This window comes from Motacilla alba, chromosome 15 (genome assembly GCF_015832195.1).
Source record: "Motacilla alba alba isolate MOTALB_02 chromosome 15, Motacilla_alba_V1.0_pri, whole genome shotgun sequence".
NCBI classification, from domain to species: domain Eukaryota; kingdom Metazoa; phylum Chordata; class Aves; order Passeriformes; family Motacillidae; genus Motacilla; species Motacilla alba.
Window position 1 is genome coordinate 2,512,199 of NC_052030.1, and position 22,271 is coordinate 2,534,469.

General features: G+C 50.9%; 1 protein-coding gene across 1 annotated transcript; it reads left to right on the forward strand.

Annotated features, from left to right (window-relative positions):
- Positions 1-708: 708 nt before the first annotated feature.
- On the forward strand, positions 709-21,054 carry LRRC75B (leucine rich repeat containing 75B). The gene is made up of 4 exons (XM_038152891.1): positions 709-1,173; positions 5,754-5,882; positions 8,801-8,913; positions 19,384-21,054. Exons 1-4 carry the CDS (start codon positions 916-918, stop codon positions 19,904-19,906), a joined length of 1,023 nt encoding a protein of 340 aa, XP_038008819.1. The 5' UTR covers positions 709-915; the 3' UTR covers positions 19,907-21,054.
- The last annotated feature ends 1,217 nt before the right edge of the window (positions 21,055-22,271 follow it).

The following is a 22,271-nucleotide window of genomic DNA, read 5'->3' on the forward strand; positions in this document are numbered from 1 at the left end:
GTCGTTCCTATAGCTGTGTGCCCTCACAGTACAGCTACCCCTGCCCTGTATGCAGGACTCACAGTCTGCCATGGGCACCTGGGCTCACTGTAGTGATAGTCCTGATAGAAGCCAGCTTATGGCCCCAATTCCAAAAAGCAGGGCAGGCTGAGCCATTGGTTATGCACGACTGAGCTGCCTGCAAGATCTCAGTGCCTGGAGATGGGATCCAGGCTTTGTTTTTTCCCATCCTGTTGGATGGCAGTGATTTTGTCTGAGGAAAAGCTTGTGCTAAACTTGCTGTGCACTGCTGGAGGAGGGAAGAATGCACACAAGGAAAACAGTTCTACCCACAGCAGGTGAGGAACAGCGCCAGCATCATACTATCAGTTGCAGATGATGGGCGGTGGGCAAAATTCCTGCCACTTTCTAGATTGGTAAAACACCTCCTCTGGGTCCAACAGCAGACTGATAGAAAACACAGCCCACAGAAGCAGTCCCTGCAGATGGTGTGTTTTGAACTACTATTAATCTAGACAACCTTTCGCGATGTTCAAAGAGTTTGTACAGGAATAAAATAGCTCCCCAAAATGCCTGGATGGAAGGAGCAGTCTCGGCAGCATCCGCGTCCCTCTTTGTCTTCCCCACCGAGCATCTCCCGGCAGAACAAGCCCGGGAGGAGGAGGCGCTGGGGCGCAGAGGCAGCAGCGGGGCTGCCCGGCCGCCGGGGAGGCGGGTGCTGAGCGCGGAGCCCCGCAGCACCAGAGCCCCGGGGCGTCGCTCCTGCGGGAGCGTCGGGAGCACGGGGAGCCGGGGCGGGGCCGGCCGGGCGGGGCAGCCCGGACCCCCCGCCTTCCCCGGCGCCTCCCCCGGCCCCGCAGCCCGGAGCCCGCCCGGTCCGGAGCGCGGCGGCGGCGGCGCGGCCGGAGCGCGGCCATGGGCTCCCGGCTGAGCCGGCAGAGCAGCCTGGAGGAGGAGAGCGGCGAGGAGCCCTGCCCCGGCAGGCTGGAGAGCGGCCGCGGCGACTTCCACCTCTCCTCGCTGCTGCTGCACCCGCAGAAGCTGCCCGGGGTGCTGCGGAAAGCCTCGCCCGCGCCCTACGTGCGGCGGGTGGGGTGGCTGCGGGAGATCCAGGCCACCATCCGGGAGCACAAGCGGGAGCACGCCGTGCACATCCTCCGGCTGCTCAGGAAGGTACCTGCCGCGGGATGCGGGCCGGGGCAGGGCAGGGACAAAGGGCCGTGCGGGGCCGTGCGGGGCCGTGCGGGGCCGGGGGCTGCAGCCCCCGCCCGGGCTCTGGCGCAGGAGCCGCGGTGCGGGAGCCCCCTCCCCGGCGCTGGGGTGTGCAGCCCTCCTCGGCGGGGCTCTTTGTGCTGCCTTTCTCCGCTCCGTGCCCCGGTCCCTCCCCCGCTCGGTGCCCACCGCGCCGGGCGACAGCAGCACCCCCCCGACCCCCAGCCTGGGCGAGGGGCGCCTGGCCCCACTGCCGGAGGCAGAGAGAGGGGCTGCGAGGGGCTGCGAGGGGAACTATGCTGCACGCAGGAGAAGGGGGGTCCGGCTTGGGCTGTGCTCATCCACACCCCTCCATGCCAGCCCGCGGGTGTGCTCAGGATTGATGCCCCTCCAGAAAAAAGCCACTGCTGCCCCATTGCCACCACGTCCTTTTATGGCCACTCGGCCAGACTGGCTGAGATATGTCTGGGAAACCCCAAAATGGCTTTGGAGGGCACCTCTGGGACAATCGAGGCTGAGAGGAGAGGTAAAGGGGTCAGTGTATCAGTGGGAGCATGTTTCAGTCTGCCGCCATTCAGGAACAGAAAAGCCAGTGTGCAGACAGTGTGGTGCCAAACTGATGCTGAGGACAGAGCCCTGCTGCTGGAACAGAGCCATCTCCTCCATCACTCACTGCTACCATCACTTTCCAGCCAAACTCAGCTGCCCCAAACTGCAGGCAACTCTGCTACTGGTAGCACAGGGGACAAAGCCCACCTGTGATGTGGACGTCAAACACCATCAGTTTGTAGCTTGTCATGTTGCTTCATTAGATAAGGATCATCTAACTTCGTATTGGGAATGTACATTATTTCTTGCCTTAGTAGCCAGTGGCCTGTGGGTGTGAGTGCAGTGGAGCAGGGACTGGCTCACTGGATGCCTGTTCACCCACACCACCAGCTGCAGGGAGCTGCATGAACAGCCCTGTCTGCTCTGCATGTGCAGGGTTTTACAACACATCTGACAGTGGTGCTCACTGCCCTGGGCTACCAGGAAGTTACACGCTCAGGTAAGAATTCACAGGATCAAAAATTACATCTCTGCTTTTTCTGTCCACTACTTTACCATTCACTTGAAGATTGTTACCAGCACCACACTCTTCTTGCCTTCAACATAAAAGAGATAAACTTTTATGTTGATAGATAGCAGACAGATAAACTCACAGCAGAGAACCTCTGTGTGTGCACCACTATGGCAGACAAGGGTTGAATAAGATTTCAAAGGCAGTTTTGGAGAGGCACTGTTGCAAGAAGCTTGTGAAGAAAGAGAGGCAACCACTCACTTCATGGATGTGGCAATGTAACATGAACAGACTTTACTAGGGTATGCTAGAGGCCAGAACTACAGAATGTCATTTTCTGTAGTGCTCAGCACCTCTCCTGGAGACTGAAGCACTGAAACCTTCCACAGACCCTGGAGGTCTCCAGAAGGTCCATCTGTGGACAGGCAGGGTTTGAGTGCTAAGTCACAGGGCCATATGGAATGGAAGGTCATTTTTAAGCTCCTTTCAGGATCAGTTAAACACCTGGCTTCCCCACATCTGCGCTTGAGAATTACCATGTCATGAACATTCACGTTTTGCCTGCTGCCTTTCCAGTTCCCCATGTTATTCCTGGTCCGCAGTTCTGCCTGGCCATGTTGAAACAGTGTCTGCCCCTCTGCTCCCAACAGAACAGTGGGACATGCATCCTGTAATCACATCACCTTCTGCCAAGCAAGATGGGAACCCCTCCAGCAACACCCCAAAGCCTCTGGTTCATGAGCACTCAGAGGTTTCAGTGACAGAGGGTTTACACCATTAACATGTACCACACCCCAGCTGTCACCCAGTCTGGGGTCATGTAATCACCACCAGTCCTCCTCATGTGTCCAGTGTCAGCCTCAGATCAGCCTTTTTTCCTGACTCCCAGATTTTCCTCACCCCCTAGCTACGTTCAGCCCTTAGCTTGGTCCCCAGCATGTCCCTCCTTACCTTGGCAGTGTCACGCTCTCAGGAGGCACGGATTAATGTGTCCCAGGTGGGGGTCTGTTTGTTACCTGGAAAAAGGAGATACCTTGTTCACTCAAGCGGACAGGGAGGACATTTAACACCACACCTCATCACTGTGCCTTGGGCCAGGGTGCAGACACCCCAGGGAAGGCAGAGAAATGGTGGGGCTGGAATTGCAGCCTGCTCAGGTGGGCAGACAGCTCAGCCAGAGCGGAGGACACGGGATGCCATGTGTGCCTCCTGCTGCTCCCAGCACACCCCCCTTGCCCAGCCCTGCAGGCAGACCCTGCTGATGGATCACCAGTGGTTTTTCACCTGTGGGCTGCAGACTTCAAAAGGCTGCAGGCTGTTCCTAGGATGTTCAGAGGGTGTGATAATGTAAAGCAAGCAAGGCAGGCAGAAGCAGATCTGCTAACAGAGATGTGAGATCCCAGCATTTCAGAGGACTGCATGGAGAACAGCTGCAAACTGCAGGTGCATGTGTGCTTTGTACATGAGCACTTGGACAGCTCCACTGCACTTCATCCACCCCAGAAACGCCCACCAGCACAAGCCAGATCAGCTTTCCTGCTGATCTAGGTGGGCATCATTCAGCTGAAGCCCAGGGAGACATTAGACTTAGACCAGCAAAAAGTCTGGTATAATCTGTTTTCCCTGTGCTGAGATGATGGCAAAGTGTCATTTTTAAGACAACAGCACTAAGCCAACTGAACTGGCAAGAGTTATAATATTCTGCTGTCTGCAGCCACCTTTTAGGTGGTACAAAATTTTCCAAGAAATGAGAGAACGAAATAAAAAAGATGAGCTGAAAAATGCCTCTGGGCTAAGAATTTATGGAATATCAATGTGAAGTGAACATTTACAGCTATATTACTTACAAAACCCTCGCAGGCAGGATTTATAATGGGAATGCAGATTCATCTTAATGGTATAGTTCCAACTGGGGGAGTTTAATTACTGCTCTGACATCCACTGCTGCATGCCCAGCCATGCCATTCTCATGGCAGCTTTCTTCATCTGTGCACGTTACACTTGGTGTGGGAGGCTCCATTTCCCTGAAGCCTTATGGTTAAGGGAGACACTGGCATGATGCCTTGGTAGGCTCCTGGCCCGTATCTAGCCATGTCTGTCTGTCCTTCAGGATCCACTGCTTGGGTTCCTTGCCTGCTTACGGGTGTCATTTGTGTACACAGAGTGATGGGGCTGTAAAGCATTTAATTTATTCTCCCTTCCTGTGTCTCTAGCCAGGGTCTTTTTGGGATTGTGCTTTCTGCTCAATCCAGCATATCCAGCAGGCTGCAGCACTGGCTTTGATTGGTGCTTGGAGTTAAGATCCCAAACCTCTGCCAGCTATGGCTCTGTCCCTGTTGGTGATGTATGTGCATACATGCAGCTCCCCACCCCCCTCCATTTTTTTTATTTTAGCTCTCAGTCACTGGGTGATGCCTGAAACACACACTCAGTAGAGCAATGTGAACATATGGGGCACCCATTTGCTTATTCATTTCTCCTGTCAGCTGCATACAGAATGGGGAGAAGACTTGTTTCCTCCCTTAGCTGAGCCCTCCTTATCAACTGAATCAAACCCAGCACCATCCCTACTAGAGAGTTTTTCTGTTCTACATCTCTACTCCTAGGGTATTTTTTTTTCATATCTGAATATGTGATCTCTCTTTCCCACATTTTTTAAAAATTTTGCTTGTTTTTCACAGCTCTGTGGTACCTTCTTATTGTAACAACTGTGTCAGTATATTAGCTCTTTGCTTTCCCCTTAGCAAGAAACAGCTTAGTTCTTTGCAGTATTATCCATCTGACCCTCAGAAGGCTTTTTGTTCCCAAAGATGCTGAGGTTCCCTCCAAAGGTGCCCCATCCCCTGGTCCACACGGATAAGGTGCATGGACACAGATGTTCCCCTAACTCACACTGTGGAAGATGGAGGGGGAGTTCCTCTGACTGTGGTGTAAAGCCACCTCTAAATTTACCATTGCACCCCACACGGAGAAATTCACAGCACAGCTAAACTCACACAGGTGGGCAGGACTTCTGCTCAGCCAGCTACCACCAGGGCATATGGCAGCACCTAAATACCTGAGAAAGGTCTGATTCTTCTTCTCAGAAAAGCTGAGATTGGAGAAGCAGCTTTAGAGCCAGCCTTCCTGCTTGGCTTCTTCAGCAGATTCACACACAGAGCTGACAAAACTGTGTTTCTCTGAAGTTAATTCTCTCCAGGCTCCAGCCAGTCTGGAAATGATAGAATTCTCACCTTCCTGTGGTAGGTGGAAATAAGGTGGACTAGCTCAAATTAACACTGCATCTCATTCAGCTCTCTGGCTGCCTGCACCCCCCAGCACAGTAATGCTGGCTCAGACATGGCTGCTTCACCTCTGCTGGATAATTTCCTGTACTGGGCATCCAGCTGGCACCACATCAGATTTGCTTTCTGGTTTCAGAACATCCCATGGATGCATCTCTGAGGAAGCCTGTGTGCCTGACTGTCTGTTTTTGTTGTAGGACCTAGGACTGGAAGGAACATTTCTCAATGAAGTGCTCTACAAAAATGCAACTTTCCTCAACTTGGTGGATCCCATCTCCCATGACCTGCTGATGAGCCTTGCCAGAGATCTGCAATGTCCCAAAAAGGTGAATTCTCCCTCAGCTCAGTGAATGCTTTGTGGCACAGCACTGATGCAGAGAGCCCTCCTGGGGCAGCTGGTGCTGCACTCGATCCTCCAGAGCCAGGCAGAGTGTGCCCTGGGACTGGCAGCATGTGGATTGTGGGGCATTTTTCTGTAGAAATCAGTTAAAACTACCTCAGAATGGGAATGCAGCTGAAGGAGGGGATGGCTATGTGCACAGATATTGGGAAATAACTTTTTGTGCCCATAGTAAAATTAGGGACAGGACAGAGACATAATCAGTGGTATCACAGGGGTTCAAAGCAATTAGAGCTCATGGGGGGCTCATGGAGCTGCAGAGGAGAGCAGAGATCTCTGCAGGAAAACCACCTCTCTCTTCCTGGGCCCTTTGCCATATGTAACTACCTCAACCCAGCATTATTTCCCCCCGTAAACTCTCAGAGTTCCCCACAGAGAATGGTGCTGCAGGAATATATTGCCACTGGGGGTTCAGGAAGAAAATGTGTTATGTGCACAGTATCCCTGCATGCTCTAGCACTTTCCTTGAGAGAATGAGGAGAGCAGAGACAGAAAGGCAGGGCTGAAAACAGACAAACATCACAGATGTCCCAGTCCCAGTGCAACAACCAGCATCTATTTCTGTTACCCTTTGCCACCACACACACTTGGATTTGCAATGTACCCATTTGCTCATTAGGCTTGGCAAGTGTCATGTTTGCTTTATAAGGAGAGGAATAGAGTGAATTTCTTTATTCAAAGAGAGATATTAAGAACACACAGCTCAGAGCAAGCAGCAGTGCCCCAGGGAATACACTGAAAGCCTGGTGTAGATTAGTGGCATTTCTAACCTTGTTCTGCCATCTCCTGAGGCTTACTGATAACAATTAACCAGTCATGTCTCAACAGACAAGCCACATTTAGTCAAAGTTTAATCATCATTAATAGGCTGCAGCACAGCCTGATAAAAAAAAAAAAAAAACCTTTTCCAAGAGTAATGTCTGTGTAATTCATGTAAGCATTTGAAGGAAGGGCTGGGTTGTAGCAGTAGTACCTCTTTAACCACACTTCACTTGACCTCATCTCCAGCTGTTCTACCAGACCTTCTCCAAGCCTGTGCTGTGCAGTGCCCCTCAGGGCAGGCAGCAGGAGGGGATCTTGCTCTAATCCAGTACCCATGTGTTTGGCAGATAACACATTACCATTTTTATACACCTGCTTATGCCCCCATTCTAGTTTCACGCCTTATGGATGCACTGACACACGTACCATTACATAAGAAATTGTTTTCCCCATTCCTAAGGAAGATGTTGAGCACCTGAGTTGCCCTTCAAAGCCAGCAGAGGTTTAATTAGAAGCTTGTAGAAATTCAGTACCTACAGCACCAGCGCCCTTCCCAGAACAATGCCAGACCACATCCCCTCCCTGACCCTGGCTGAGCATCTGGTGGGTGTAACTGCATTACAGGCAAGCAGGCTGAGTGCAATTCCCAGTCTGTCAGTGGAAATTAAATCAGTGAGGACACAGGAAAGAACAGGAGGGTAACTCTCAGCTGCGAGCCAACAGTGGCTCGCAGGGCTCTGTGCCAGCTGCTGTACTGGAGCCTGGTGTGCACGTGCACCCACTTGGAGAGGTTTGCTGTTGTAGGTGAGTGCAGAGTGCCAGCTGCAGCCCTGCCAGCACAGCAGGAGTCTAGAACAGGGCACCTAAGCCAAAGGCAGGGCCAGTCCCTGTGGGGTTCCTAGGGAAGCTGGGATGGGGATCAGGGGATGCTCAGCTGAGCAAAAGGCTGGGATCCCTCTCCCCTTGGCACAGGAGAACTGCCACATGCTGGCAGAGCATCCCTGGGGAGTTCAGCTGGTTCGGGGCTGCTGAGCAAAGTCACAGAGCAGCTGTTGGCCCCCAGTGCAGCACTTTAACTGCTCACAGTAAGGAATAAATCAGTGCATTCCCTGACAGCTTTCCTGGGTGTTCACCTATCAAATCCCTAAATGCACATGTGGCCCATGGCTGGAGGGCTGAGGGGTGGGAATGCAGGTGTCTGTCAGCAACTGGAAAATACCATAGAGAAGGCAGAAGTCCCAGCCTTCAGCAGCTGCCATTTGCCATTCTGTTTCAGCAGAGGAAGAGGTTCTGTTCCAAGTCATGGCACTAAAGAACATGTGCAAAAATAACCCAGGAAGGCAGCAGCCATGTGGGTGCCTTCTTTTCCTGACGAGTTAGTGCAGGGGCGGGAGGGAACTGCTGGCATTGGAAGCTCCCAAACTCAAACCTCCAGTAGCAGAGGGGACTGCAAGGAAGTAAGATGGGGAAGTAGCCAAAGTTCCCTGTCCTAACATCTCCCAGCACAGGAGGTCTTGGAGTCAGTGTGCCACTACAGAAGGAGCAAGAAACACCTTGGGGATGGGGCAAGGGTGACACTTACTGACCTTTCCACATCAGGGTATCAGATAGTCCAGAGACAGAGTTTGGGGAAGCATGGCAAGAAGGTAATTAATAGAAATTTAGCACTGTCCTGTAACACAAGGAGTTGGCAGCATAGGGGTCCCTGCAACAGAGCATTGAGGTCAGTCACCTCTGCCTCAGCCCTAGAAAAGTATGCCCTCTTCTGAGTTTCACTGGTTCCTGGGTGGGCTGTGAAATTGTAGCCCTGCTCTGGGCAGGAACAGGCTGGCTGGGCTGGGGTTCTTCCTGGCAGTGCAGAACTCCTCCTGCTCCTCCTCCACCCCAGGAGACGTTGACATGTGGCAGAGGCATCTCAGGCCTTCTCAGCTTCCTCTTTCCTTCTCTCTCTCTTCATCTGCTCCCTTACCTACATGACCCTGCTCCACTGCCATCTTTATTCCTTTCCCAGCTTCCTCTGCCCCCTCCTTTTCTCATGTTCTGCTGTGGTGCAGGCAGTCTAAGTTGTCCCTTTGTTTTCAGGAATATGACCCCTGGAAATCCTCAGACAGGATCTGCAGGCAGCTGATTTACCACCTGACCCCGCACTCGAAATGGCACCGGCACGGGATGCCCCGCAGGAAGTCCCAAGTGTGGTAAGAGCCCAGCAGGGATTGTGTGGATGGGCACAGAGGGGGATGTGCCTGGGCAAACGGTGCTGCAGCCAAGCACCATTCCAGCCTGCCACCACTGCCCTCCTCAGAGAGAGGCAGGACTGAAAACAGTGTACAGCAGCTGCAGTGCAGCCTCTTCCAAAACCCAGCCCCAAAAGCCCCCTCTTTGATGTGTTTTGCCATTTGCTCCTTTCTGTGGGGTGTTACAGTTCCTCACCCTCTCCAAAGTGCACTGAAATCAATCCCCCTCGAGTGCACAGCACAGACACCCCTCCTGCAGGGCCTGCAGGGTGTTTGGCCCCAGGAGCATGGCCAGGGCTGCCAGCCTGCAAAAACACCCATGTGCCAAAGGGAGCTGTTCCCAGCTCTGCATCACACCTTGTCCTAGTTTAAAGCTTCCCTGACAGTGGGAAAAGTGTCCCATTACAAGGCACTACCACCAGCTGATCACCCCATTGAGCAGGAACCACTCTAGGGTTGCTGGCAGAGAGGTGACCATCCTTCTTACCTCCCACTTCTCTGCCAGCACTTGGAGAGGGCTCTGGGATGGTGCAAATGCACAGAGAACCCAACCCAGAGCATCTTGGTCACTGACAGCTACTGGTTGGCAGCTGCTTTTCACTACTAAAGTGTATTTGGACACCCACACTTGTTCCCTCCTTGCCACTTGCTGGTTTTTCTGCCCAGATAAAGAGCAATCCCCATGTCTTTTAAATCCACTCCTCCTCTTGTCATTTTCTTGGAGCAAACCCTGTTCCTGTGACACAGATCACCACTGCTGAAGAAAAGACAGAGAAGCAACTAAGAAAAGAGCTCATGTCAGCCCCATATAGATTCACAGGAATAAATGCAGGATTGGATAAAAAGAAATGCAAAATCAGCAGCACTCTGAGAATGGCCTTGGGCTTTTCTGATGCTTTCGGTCTTTGATGTGTGTGCCAGCAACTTAAAATCCCCCATGAGAATTGACATTTCCATGATACCTTTCATTCTGACTCAGAGGCAGGTTCCCAGTGCATCTTAAGGAATAAAATCCCTAATGCCATGATTTCCAGGCCATCTGCCTGTTACACCTGTAGCCCCACTTTGCCAGAAGCCGAGCACTCCCAGTGCTCTCCCCCCCAGCAGCCCACAGGGCAGGACTGTTTGTGCTGCTTTGCAGGTAGAAACCGCAGCACAGAACAAGAGTGACCTTTCAGAGCTGAGTGAGTCCTTTCCCAGACCCACTCAAGGACATTTTCCCTGTAGGATCCTGCAGAATACTGGAGATGCTGGATATAGATGGCAGTTCTGACCGCATCCCTGTCCCCTCCCAAGATAAGTTTAAAGAGAAGAAGTTCAGGACTCCAAACTCCTGCTTGCAGGCAAACCTCTTCTCAGATGGACTTCAGGAGGAGTCAAACTGGAAGTGTTCCCTGTGATTGCACAGCCTGGGGACAGCAGAGGACTGCAAAGTGCTGCAAACCCATCACTTAGTAACAACAGAGAAGACGTTTGTGGCCAGAGGAAGAGTTCTGGGTCCAGTGAGAACCCTACATAGAGGGGTCAGGCCTCCAGTATTGGCCAGGTACAGAACACCTGTGAGCACAAGCAGGGAGAGGGCAACAAGGCAATGTGCAATAGGTCTAAAATGGGCCAGCCTGCCTGGCTACCACACCCAGTTACAATGTGTTACATAAGGGGCAAATTAATTTTGATGAAATATTTAACAGCAGAGCTTTCTCTTTCAAGTGTGGAGATGAAATGGTTTGCAGTTTGCAGCAAAAGACGCCTGCAGAGTTGGCATCTGAGGCCGCTGCAAGAAAATGGGTCTTGCCAGTAGCAGCAAGGCAGGAAATAGCTGCTTCATTTGGAGATACCGAGGCATAAGTTTGTTTAGGCAGGCTGTTTTTACATGATCCAAATTCTGCACTTCCCTCTGTCTGCTGGTGGGAGTATTTTACTACAGTGTCTGTCTCAAACCCTGTGCCCTTGGCTTGCACCCTTCCTGCTCTTTAGGTCCTGCAAAGAGCATGGGTGTAGCAGCAATACTTGGAAGGAATTTCTAAAATCTAGTGGGGGTTAAGGGCAGCAGGGAGGAATCTGTGCATGGAGACCACATTCAGAAACCAAATTCTCCTCTTGCTTTTGCAGCCTCCTGGGCTTTGGCATCTGGCTTTCACAGAGCTGATGCCTGACTCCCTTGTTCTCTGAAATGCAATTTCTACTTTCTGCAGCATGTTAGATGGGTCCAGGAGATGATTAGCAAGCCCAGCCATACAGAGAGCTTGGAGCATCTGCCAGGTTTTAATTACATTTGGGCTGTTATGGAGATGTGGTACTGCAATACTGGAGTCGGATCACGCACCAGGTGTTTGTCCCCTCTGCCAAACCAGTGGGTCACAAACAAACTAACAGCAGTTACAACCCCAGCTACTCTCAGTGGGACCCACATCCAGCAGGTACACACCTGAGCCACCCATGGGCTGGTAAAGCAAAAAGGATAAGGATACATTTCTTCAAGCACAGTCCACAGGCAGAGCCCATACAGAAAGCTCATTGCGGGTCCATGGAGTCAATGCAACAGCAGCTGGAGGGAGCAGGAGACATCCAGCCCAGGCTCTGTCTGGCTTCTGTGCTTGACTAAAGTGCTGAAGGTGAAGCTGGGAGGCAACTTGCCCTCTGCATCCATGCCTGTGGGCTCCCTGGAGTGGCTGTATGCTTTGTACAAGGAAGGGTTGCAGTCCCCAGCTGTGCAGTCACCCAAAGAGACTATTTCACCTGCTCTGGTGATACTCAGACTAAGATTGCCACACTGAAAAGAAGGGGCTCCTTTCCTGCAAAATCCTGCCTCAGGTTTGCAGCCAACAGCCTGCACCCCACTGGCTCTGCCCTACTTGGGTTGGCTGCCTAACCAAACTAGGACGATAAGCTCTTGCAGATTTACTCTGGGGGTTTTAAAACTGAAAGCTCAAAAGCTGGAGGATAAGATTTCTGCAACGCTTTTTTTTTGCAGCAGGGACTAGCACAACTACTACACAATTTTCAGTCCTTTATATCCTAGAGGGAATTTAGTTTTAGCACCATTTTACAGTTGTATAGATCACTCCCACTTAACGAGCAGAATACATCCTGGAGTGTTGTATAACTCCAGCTTCACGTTCTCATTAAATTGATGTTTAGTGTGTAAAGAGTAATGGATTAAGAAATGTTCCTTTATACAGACATAGACCTTTTAGGCTATCAGTGCCACTTCTGCGGCATTTTGACAGATGCAGAACTTTTAGATGTTATTCATTCTTGTTTTCAGAATTCTTGGGGCCTCTTGCTGTGATGAATTCAAGAAAACTGTCACCATCTGCTTCCAGAACAGGGTGGGACCCAGAGGGTGTATTATTTTTTGAGGGCCAGACACACTGGGCTGCAGTTCAGAGCAGAGAGGGGAGGGGTATCAGGTGAAGACTGCCTTTGTCTGGAGAGCTGGATCACAGTCTGGTACTGTGATTAGGAAGCTCTGGATTACAACTGAACTGTCTTGGCAAGGCTGTGTCAGAGAACCTTAATGTATCTTCCACTTGCATCATCCCCAGAGCTGGCTACTTCAGTGTAACTGCTTCCTTTCCTGAGTGCAAAGGACCAAACCTGACTCCACAAAGCAGGCAGGCAGTAGACACAGCCTTGTAATTGTGACAAAACCCCCCCAGATTTTTCACATTGAGGCTGGTTCTGGAAGAGCAAAGGCAGTTGTGTGTATGGAGTTAACTCCCACACCACATGTATATGGCCTTTCCTTTTCACAAATCTCACCACAGCTTTACTTTGCTCATCTGAGTGAATTTCATCATGGCTAATCCAAAGTGGGTGGAGAGCAGAGTATCCCTTCTGGGCTTATTGCTCCCTTTCTGTTATTGATGTGCATTGGCCAGACATTGCAGCATTAGATGCACTTTTAAAATGCAGTGAAAGCACTTGTGTCTAGAGGACTTCAAGGAAACAGCTCTAAAGGGCTTCACATCTTTTTTTTTTTCCTTGAAAACATCACTCAGTGCTGAGGCTGACAGCTCTGGCAGATGAGATCTCAGCCTTCACATGGCATGAGGAGAATATTAACTACAGCTTCATGTCACCCTTATGCAACAGGGTAAACAGGCACCATCATTCCTGCTCTAGTGAGAGGAAGCCAAGTCAGTTAACCAAAGCCACATGGTAAACATCATATGGGAGTACAGGAACTGCCCCACACACTGTTTCCAAGAAGCTGCTGCTCACAGAGATGTCAGATGGACAGACATGAGCTGGTGGATGAGTTTTGGATGGAGGCAGGAATTGTGCCCTCATCTTACAGTGCTGAGCATCCCAAACACTACCCCTGAGGAGGGTTCCCAGCAGCTTCAAGAGCCCATACTTTTGGAAAGGCTGTTGGAGGTGGCAGAAGGGGTCGCCCAGCAGCTTGACACTGCCCTGTCAGAGCCAGGAGTAAAAAGGCCAAGACTGGCAGGCAAGAGAAGCAGGACACTTTTGTGGAGAGACGGTGAGTGAAATAACAGAGGCTGGGTGGAAGGTGGTAGTGAAAAGCAATCAGCAGAGACCTTGTGCCTTTGTGGCTCTTACCCAGTTGAAGGTCTGACAAGGACATGGGTCAATACATTATATTTACACCTTCAAGGACAAAGTGACAGCAGAGGCAGGAAGAGAGAGGCACTCAGCTGCATCAACAACTGCTGATTTATTTCCATGTCCCACTCCAGCTGCAGAGGGAGTGAGACAGGAGAAAGGCTACCTTTGCCTCCTCTCCACAGCTGGTCAAAAGAGCTTGGGCACAAGGATGGAGAAGTGACTAAGGGACTTCTCAAGGAAGTGACCTATTTGTGCATTGCCTCCATCTTCACAGCTGAGCCCGGCCCAGCCTTGGATCAGCTGGGGCTGCGTTGGTCTAGGTCAGTACTTTTGAGGCTTCTCTTTCCTTTTTCATGTTGCATTAGAGGCAGCTAAAGCCAACCCTGCACAGCAGCACCTGTGCCAATGGGGAAGCAAAGCAAGCAGATTATGCTAAGTAGGCAATTAAAAAGCTCAGAATCCATCCCCTAAATCACTGCTCAAAGCAGGGAAGCCATCCAGCCATGCCTGAGGTTCTGTGCAAGGAAGAGCAGCTGAGAGATACCTGACTCACGGATAATTAGCCACTACTGGCAGTGCCTGTTAATGACAGAGGGGATATCCACTAATGGGAATTTCTGGCATCAGCAAAGTTTTGTATTTTGAGACAAATTTAATGTAAAAATAAAAGACGGAGGGGTGGAAAGCTGGTAATTCTCCAGAGAAATAGGCATGAAGTGGTGAGCACCCCTCATTAGCAAAATTCTATCTCTTACTGTCTCTTCCCAGCCTTTCTCCATAGCATGGAGACAAGGAAATGAGCTGAGACTCCAGGAACTTCAGCATTCTTGGGCTGAACAAGCTCTCCCAAACCCCACAAAGCTAACAAGAGGCCAGACACCACTGTGACTGCTACAAGTCCCAACAGGGCAACACTCACGAGCCATTACACCCCTTTGGTGCTGCCACCAAAGTATTTAGCTGATGAGCAAGAAATTGATGGGATTCAGTGCTAATAAAAAAAACAAACATGCTGAGCCTGCAGCTTCATGGACTTGGAAAAGGACCTGGAAGATGGCCTGAGGGTTAATTCTCTTGGACAGGTCCTGGAGACAAACAACTAGTAATTAATTTCAGGTCTCCTAATTGTCCCATTTCAAGACAGCTCTGTATTTGCTTATGCTAGCTGAGTTCCCAGGAGGCTGGAAACACTGGCTGGGTGTTAGTGGAAAGAGGAAGATTTTTATCCCAAAATAAAGCCTGGGGAGGCACAAGATGGTTTCACCTCTTTCTCAGCCCACATTTCTCACTGAGAGGATTTTTTTTTTCCAGACACCCACAGGTCTCTCAGTCCCCTGCTCTGTCTGGACTGATCCAGAATGGATCTCCCATAGCCAGGCTCAAAGCCTAAGGACTGCTGGTACAGCCTGCTGAAGAGCAGAGTTGGCACCCAGGGAAGGGGTGAACGGCAGTGAGGGTGGGAGGAAGACTGCCTCCTTGTCCATGGGAGAAAGGCCGGACCCCAAGAAGGGAGTTGGGAACAATGCAAAGTAAAACCTTTCACATGAGAAGCAAGGACATCAAAGAGCTCCCATCCCTCAGCAGGGGGGGACAAGGGTTGCAAGCAGGGTGCTGATCCTTTATAAACAGGACTGTGGGCCAGCACCATTCCTCACTGGATGTGCATCCCCAGGCAGGCAGTAGGGCCTGGGCTGCTGATTGCCCTTGTTTCTTGCTCAAAGTTTCCAAGAATTTCTCACTTGCAAGCCATTTCTCCAGCATTTGAGGGAGTAGAGGGTTGCTTCCTCTCCAGGCTTGCTGCAGATAATACAAACACAGTCTGCTGCCTTGCATCCAGGGTCCAGATCCTCGTTAGATGCAAATCCTCACAATTACAAACATGCCCTGAGCACCAGTTGCAGAAGCAGTAGATTAATCCAGCTCCCAGTGCTCTGCAGCCTCTGTCCACAAGTCCCACGGGCATCAAGAGCCACGTTGCTAAGTAGCTGTTGTATCTCACACAAAAGAAAAAAAAAGCCTTCTGCAGCTGAAGCAATCTTAAAGGCTGTTTCAAGTGCAGAAATTAGGGGATAATACGTGACCCATTTCCCTGGAAATAAACCTAGTATTTTCTCAGCTGCTGCACAAATGACTGAGAGCTTGGTGCCCTGTGTATCATGCCCCTCTCTCCCCAAGAAATAGAGCTTAACAGACCTCCAAAAAATACTAAGTATCAGATAATTCAGAGTAAAGCATCTACCCACATCTCCTTGACCCATTTCTGACTGCAGACCCATTTTCCTCTAAAGCAGTAGAGAGAGAGTTCTTGCCCTAGAGATGAGGTTTAGTTGTGCCTCTTGGAGCTGCAGAGAAACACCAGGGAGGCGAGGAGGAGGCTGCCAGGGTTCACAGCATGCGTGGGGTGTTGCATCTCATGCTTCAGCACTTACCAGAGAGCTGAGGGCCTGGCTGCAGCATAGGGCTGTGTCCACCAGGATGAGGCTCCTACAAACACATCCCTACAAGAGGCATTTTTATAGGCAAGAGAGCAGCTTAAACACAGGAGGGAGCCCCCAGTCTTGAGACAGGAGGCCCAGAGTCACCCTGGCAGGTACAGCAATGAGGGCAAAAGGAAGCAGCAAAAAACACAGGAAAGGAAAGAAAAACAAGCCAGCAAAGAAGGGAGGGCGGGCTCTGGCACAGGACAGGACGCTTTAAGCACATTCAGCCAGGAGCAGTCCAGTCTGGAGAATCAATTATGGGAAGATAATTTGCCTGCTTGATTAAAGCCTCCTTGGGGTATTGGCTCGGTGCTGGGAGAGCAGCAGAAGGTACCTGTTGTGGTGAGAGCACGGTCTGTGACTTATTACTGCAGCCTCCACACGGCAGGCACAGGAGGGGAGGGGAGGCTCAACGGGCAGAGACAGACGAGCACATTGCTTTTGTCTTTCAGACATTTCCCTTCAGTCATCACTGTCTGCGCTCAGAGCCAAGTCGCTCCAGAAGGGACCCCAAGAGCCTTTCAAACTTGTCCCCTTTTAAGAAAGCTGCTGCTGCTGCAGACACGACAGGAAAAACGGCACCTGGATGCTGAGGGCCAGCCGCGGAGCGGTGCCGGCTCAGACGTGCCCTCCAGTGGTCCCCACTCCAGCCTGGTTCCCATCCCCACTCCTAACTAGGCTCGTGCCCTGGAGCTTTGTAAAAAAAGAACGTCTGAGGAGGCTTTGCACAGACTGAGACAAAGTCTAGGGTTGGGGAACGTGCCCCTGTGCTCATGTCTCCTTTCTGTGTCCCCCACCCACCCAAGATCTGCTGTGGCTTAACAGCACTGGGGAAGAGAATTTCCAGGAGCCACAGGCTGTGTTCATCCAAAAAGGCACTGAAGTAGTTACAGGCTTGTTTCTATGCTTGTTTATCCTGTATTCCCCACACTCCCAAGAAAGCCTTATTCTAAACCCCTACTGGCCAGAAAAGGCTGCTGTATCTCTTGTACCAGCCCCTTGTGGATACAGGGGACAGTGACCCTGTGCACTCAGGTTCACACTCATTTCCTTTCTCCCTGTTTCACTTGATCCACGTGAATGCACACCTGCACTGTGCATTGGATGCTCTGTTCTGCTAGAACAAGTACTCCAGATCAAACACCCAGATAAAATACCTAGCGTGACTAAAAGGATAACTCTTGTTGTGCTAGGGGAAACCTGAGATGTTTCCAGCTTCGAGGCTGGTCCCTGATAAATTTCTTACAAGATGAACCCTCTTTTGTGGTAGACTGTGCTACACCACTGCCAGTGATTGGTGACAAACTATACCAAAACACACACATTGTTTTTCAAGAGAGTTGAATAAATACAGCTTCCAGAAGCCTGGGCTGATCTCAAGCATGTCTTGGATTAGCAGGAAAAGAGAGACTTGCTCAGTGCCACCCAGACCACAGCATGCACTGCTACAAGCAATGTGGTGGATTAATTCCTCACAGTCCCGTCTCTGGGGCCCAGATAGTGGAGGGATATCAAGTATCATCTTCAAGGCCCTTTGGAGACCTCCCTTGTGTGCTCAGACCAATTATAATTCCCCAGTACATCAGTCCCTGCTGTTTGACAGGACAGACAAGCACTGCTCCCCCTGCCCCTCCTGTGATCCACTGAGGTGTGGTGTGGGTCATCTGATGTGTAAATATTTAGTAAGTAAGGCATTTTACTTGCAGTACTTCAGGTCTGAATAGAAGTTAATTCGTGCTGTTATTAGCTCTCTGCCATGAGAGCTCCTTAGTCCAAATGCATGCTTACAGATATGGTTTCAGCCTTGCACAGTGAATTCCCATGGGAAATACAAGGACACGTAGAAGTAGCCTGAGCGAAGTACTGCTAAACCCAGGGCAGGAATTTGTGGGTTTAAGAATTGACAGGGCAGGCCACGAGGTCTTTCTGCCTCATGCTCCTACAAGGAAGTGCAGCTGCAGGTTTGTGCCAGTGTCCACAAAGGGCTGTGGCCTGCACTGGTGCACATGTACTGACTTATGTCAACACATGCCTATAGGGGATTATTAAGGGCTGAAATTTCTAGGATGCCATGAACTGCATATGTAAAGCAAAGCTACAGAGGCAGTGCCACATCCTCTGCACAGCTCCAGCAGAGCCTGGCAATACTGAGGCTTGGAGGGACATTCTCACCTGCCACGGGAGCTCCTGCGGTGCTGTAGCCTCCTCCGAGGAAATTGCATGTCCCCATGTACCCATTGCTTTCAGGGACTGGCTGTGCCACAGGTGTGCAGGACACTACAGAGAGCCAGATAGGAAGAGTGGGGACCTTGGAAGTGGTGGTTAATGCTTAACCCACCCTGATCCTCCCAAACTCAATATGGCACTTACAAGACCCCCTGAGCACCTGACTGGGGGGGTCCTACTAGGGCTCCCATGTCCCTAAGGCAAGATGTGTCTGAAATAGCAGCAAGAAATAGCACAGTTTACGGTAAGGGATTAGGTTCTCCTATGTTACACCAACACACATTTCTACTCAATTTTGCAAAGCATCCCTCAGCAGCTTCTGTAGCTCCACAGTTCCCACTTCTCACAGCACTCTTACAAACCCACAGTCCATCATTAGGCTCCACACCCCATTCCCTTTGCATACCTAGCAGCCTCACAACACAGCTTTCCTATCTCCTCCTCGCTTCCTTGGCCCGGCGGACAATAAAAGAAATGGCTGAGGCCATCTCTTATCACCCTTATGCCCTCCCTGCCTCTTCATAGCTGCAGCAGATGATCTGCTGACCACAGAGACCCAAATAGGCAGCCACTGGTGCTGCTTACTGACTAAGAGCTGCTTGTGAAGGCTTTTAAAGGGACACGCAGTGTAAATCCATTCCTGGAGTGCAGTTTGCCCACCTGTTGTTTTCCTGATGAAGCATCCATTTCTCAGACATTTAACACGGCTCTCCTCTGTAGCACAGACCTTGGCATTCACCTGGAGAGGCGGCTCACAGAGTAAACGAGTGCTTTTGGAAAGTTTGCTTGCTTAGTTATTTTTGCTTTCCATGCATGAGCGCCTGTATAGGCACATACAGACAAGCCCTTTGACATCTGCTAGTGGGAGACACTTTAGCAACCTGTGTTGAACCAGTTCTGGCAAAGTTTATGTGCAAGTGCTGCAAATACACAGCAAAGCCCCAGAACAGTCTGCCCTGAGGTATGGTGCAAATGCTTGTTTCCCCAGTGAGCTCTATTAACCCTTTCCTTAACATTCTAGCCCACGTTGTTAATGAGTTCTCCCTGTCCCAAATGCTCTCTCACTTGGGTTAGATGGATGGGAGTGCTTCCCTTAATGATGCTTAAACCTTAATGATCTCTCTTGATGTCTCCCCTTCTCCACCATCAGCCTGAAGACCAGCCTGCAGAAGAAGGTGAGCCAGGACTCCATGGATTTGTCAGGGATCCCCCTGACCATGCGGGATGTCCACCGCATGGCCTACTACCTGCAGAACAACGGGGACCACCTGACCTCGGTGGACCTGAGCTTCACGGAGCTCAACGACGACATGGTGTGCCTGCTGCTGCCCTTCCTCTGGGCGCTCCCCAAACTCACTCACCTGTCCCTCAACGGCAACCGGCTGACACGGGCGACCATGAAGGAGCTGACTGACACCATGAAGGACATGAACAAGTTCCCTTGCCTGGCCTGGGTTGACCTCGGCAACAACGTGGACGTCTCCTCCATGCCGCAGCCGCTGCTCGTGGGCCTGCGCAAGCGCCTCAGCCAGCAGACCACGCTGCCGACCATCTATGAGGCGCTTGACTGCGACTCTGAGATCGCCGGCGGGCACGAGGGCAGCCAGCCAGAGGATGAAGCAGCCGGAAGCACCCCGCCACGTGCTTTTTCCCAGCAGGGCTGCGAGAGGTGACTGAGCAACGGGCCGGCGCTGGCACGCTGAAGCAACCCCAAGGAGAAGTTTTGAGTACAAACATCAAGCAGAGGGCCAGCTTGACCGGCTTCCCTTGGCTCTTTTCTCTCGCCTTCCCTGACATCTTCCCCCCCACCTGCTGTGAGACAAAAGCCTGTCGTCCCCCCACGACGTGTTCCGCTCCCTCCCCTTGCTGCCAAACCCATTGCCCACGTTCCAGAGAGGAACCAGTGACTTACAGTGAACCTGGTCCCCAGGCAGGGTCTCACTGGAAGACGGGAAAAGACCTGTCGGAGTCAAGAATATCCTCCAGCAGCCATTGGGTTGAGGGAAAGGGGTTGGGGGGAACCTAAAACAGAAACAGGCTTGTAGTTTACTTCCTTTCTTCCTTTTCCTATGCACCTTGGAAACCTTGGGACCTGCAGCCTTGAGTGTGAAAGGAGGTACCCCAAGAGCCTAGTGCTGTGGAGCTTAGTGGAAGGGCTCAGAGGCCAGAGCTGGAGCCCAGCGGTGTGTCTCCCTCTTGTGTCTGGCTCCTTTTGTTTTGTTTTTTTCCTATTGTGTGTTTTGTATGAACCTCTGAACAAAGGGACCTGGTCAGAGACCATTGGATCACATAGGCTGGGGCGGACACATGGCTTGGAACTGCAGCATCAGGATATTTGCTGTGTGACCGGGGTGAGAGGGAGGGGAAGGAGGCATGTGTTGGTGGGAGCATGGGGGATGGGATGAGTTGGGATGGGATTGGGAGGAGGGGGGAGGAGAGGGAATGGGAACGGTCTTGTGGATTAGTAGGATTGGTTTCAAAAACTCTGCTTTTGTACTAAAATTACAAGTTCCAAGGTACTACAATTGCAAGTTCCAAGTGAAATTGAGGAAAAGCTGACAGCTGAGTACCTAACTGTGGCACTAGAGGAGTGAGCAGTGAATGTGCCAGAGGCGGGTGCTCCCCAGTCGGAAGCGCAGAGCTTTGGCTCCTTGTGGCACACTGCACACCTCCTGATACAGCCACGACGTGAGCAGCTGCATCACCATTTCCAATGCTGTCCAGAAACCAAGCCACTGATGCAGAATTTCCAGTGTTTTCCACATTGCTCATGCTCTATGTAAACATAATAAAGAGTTCTCTTGGACATAAGCGTGAAGCACTTCAGAGTCTGAGTATCTGGGTTGTTTGAGGTGTTGGAATATGGACCAGAGCCCTCATGGACAGGATCAGGTACCATTCACATTGGGCAGTGTGGTTCATTCCTTTAAGGAAGGAGAAACATGGGTGTTCATTTGTGGTAGGCCGCCATCCTTCATGTTGCAAGGGGCTGGCAGAAGTAAACTGATGAGATTTAGCTGATAAGTCAAGTCCTCTCAATTATCTGTCCCCACAGGAATTCAGACTTGGATGAGTTTTTGAAAGAGTTAAAAAAATTAGACATATTAAAATAACCCCATAAAAATCCTCACCCTTCTAAATTAACAGTGGTAACTTTGCCTTCCTCTGCTGATTGTCTCTGTTAGTCTCAGAGCAACACATATAAGGAACGCTCCTACATGAAAACAACCCAAATTCACATGGAATAGATACACCTTTCATGCTTTTTACTAATTTTACAAGACATTGCAAGAAGTAAATTGGTGATATTTTTCAAATGATCTATTCCCTTTGGACCAAGAGTGTGAGGACACTGGAAGGTGTCTCTGATCAACCACTGAAAGTGGTTGATAAATAAAACCAGTTCTCTGAGGAAGAAAGGTGGGATTAGACGCTGTGCTGAGCATTGCAATCTGACACTGCAAATGCTGGACCCAGTCCTGTCTGCACTCCAGTCACAGGTGCAGGACCTCATAACCTTCACATTAACCTGCACAAAGGTCACCACCTGCTCTCTTCTCACAATTCATTTTTCCCTTCTCAGTGTAGTATCTTAAAGAATCATAAAATTGTTTCAGTTGGAAAAGACCTTTGAGGTCGTTGAGTCCAAACATTAACCCAGCATTGCCAAGCCCACCACTAAACCATGTCCCTGAGTGCCACAGCTGCACCTCTTTTACCTAATTCCAGGGATGGTGGCTCAACCACTGCCCTGGGTATCCTGTTCAATGCTCTACAACCCACTCCTGCTGGCCACACTATGGCATATACAAGCCAGGATGCCACTGGCCTTTTCCACTCAGCAGCTTCCCAGCTGCTCTTCCCCAAGCCTGGAGTCATGTTTGGGGTTGTTCTGACCCAGGTGCAGAACTTGGCATGTGGCCTTGTTGGACCTCAAACAATTGTCCTTGGACCATCAAATCCAGCCTGTCCAAACCCTTCTGCAGAGCCTTCCTACCTTCCAGCAGATCAACATTCCCACCCAACTCGGTGTCACCT

Excerpts from the sequence above, each read along its gene's own strand:
- LRRC75B (XM_038152891.1), top strand. The coding sequence starts at position 916 with ATGGGCTCCCGGCTGAGCCGGCAGAGCAGCCTGGAGGAGGAGAGCGGC. Across the intron at positions 5,883-8,800 it reads ATCTGCAATGTCCCAAAAAG|GAATATGACCCCTGGAAATC; the intron begins GTGAATTCTCCC and ends CTTTGTTTTCAG. Across the intron at positions 8,914-19,383 it reads CGCAGGAAGTCCCAAGTGTG|CCTGAAGACCAGCCTGCAGA; the intron begins GTAAGAGCCCAG and ends CTCCACCATCAG.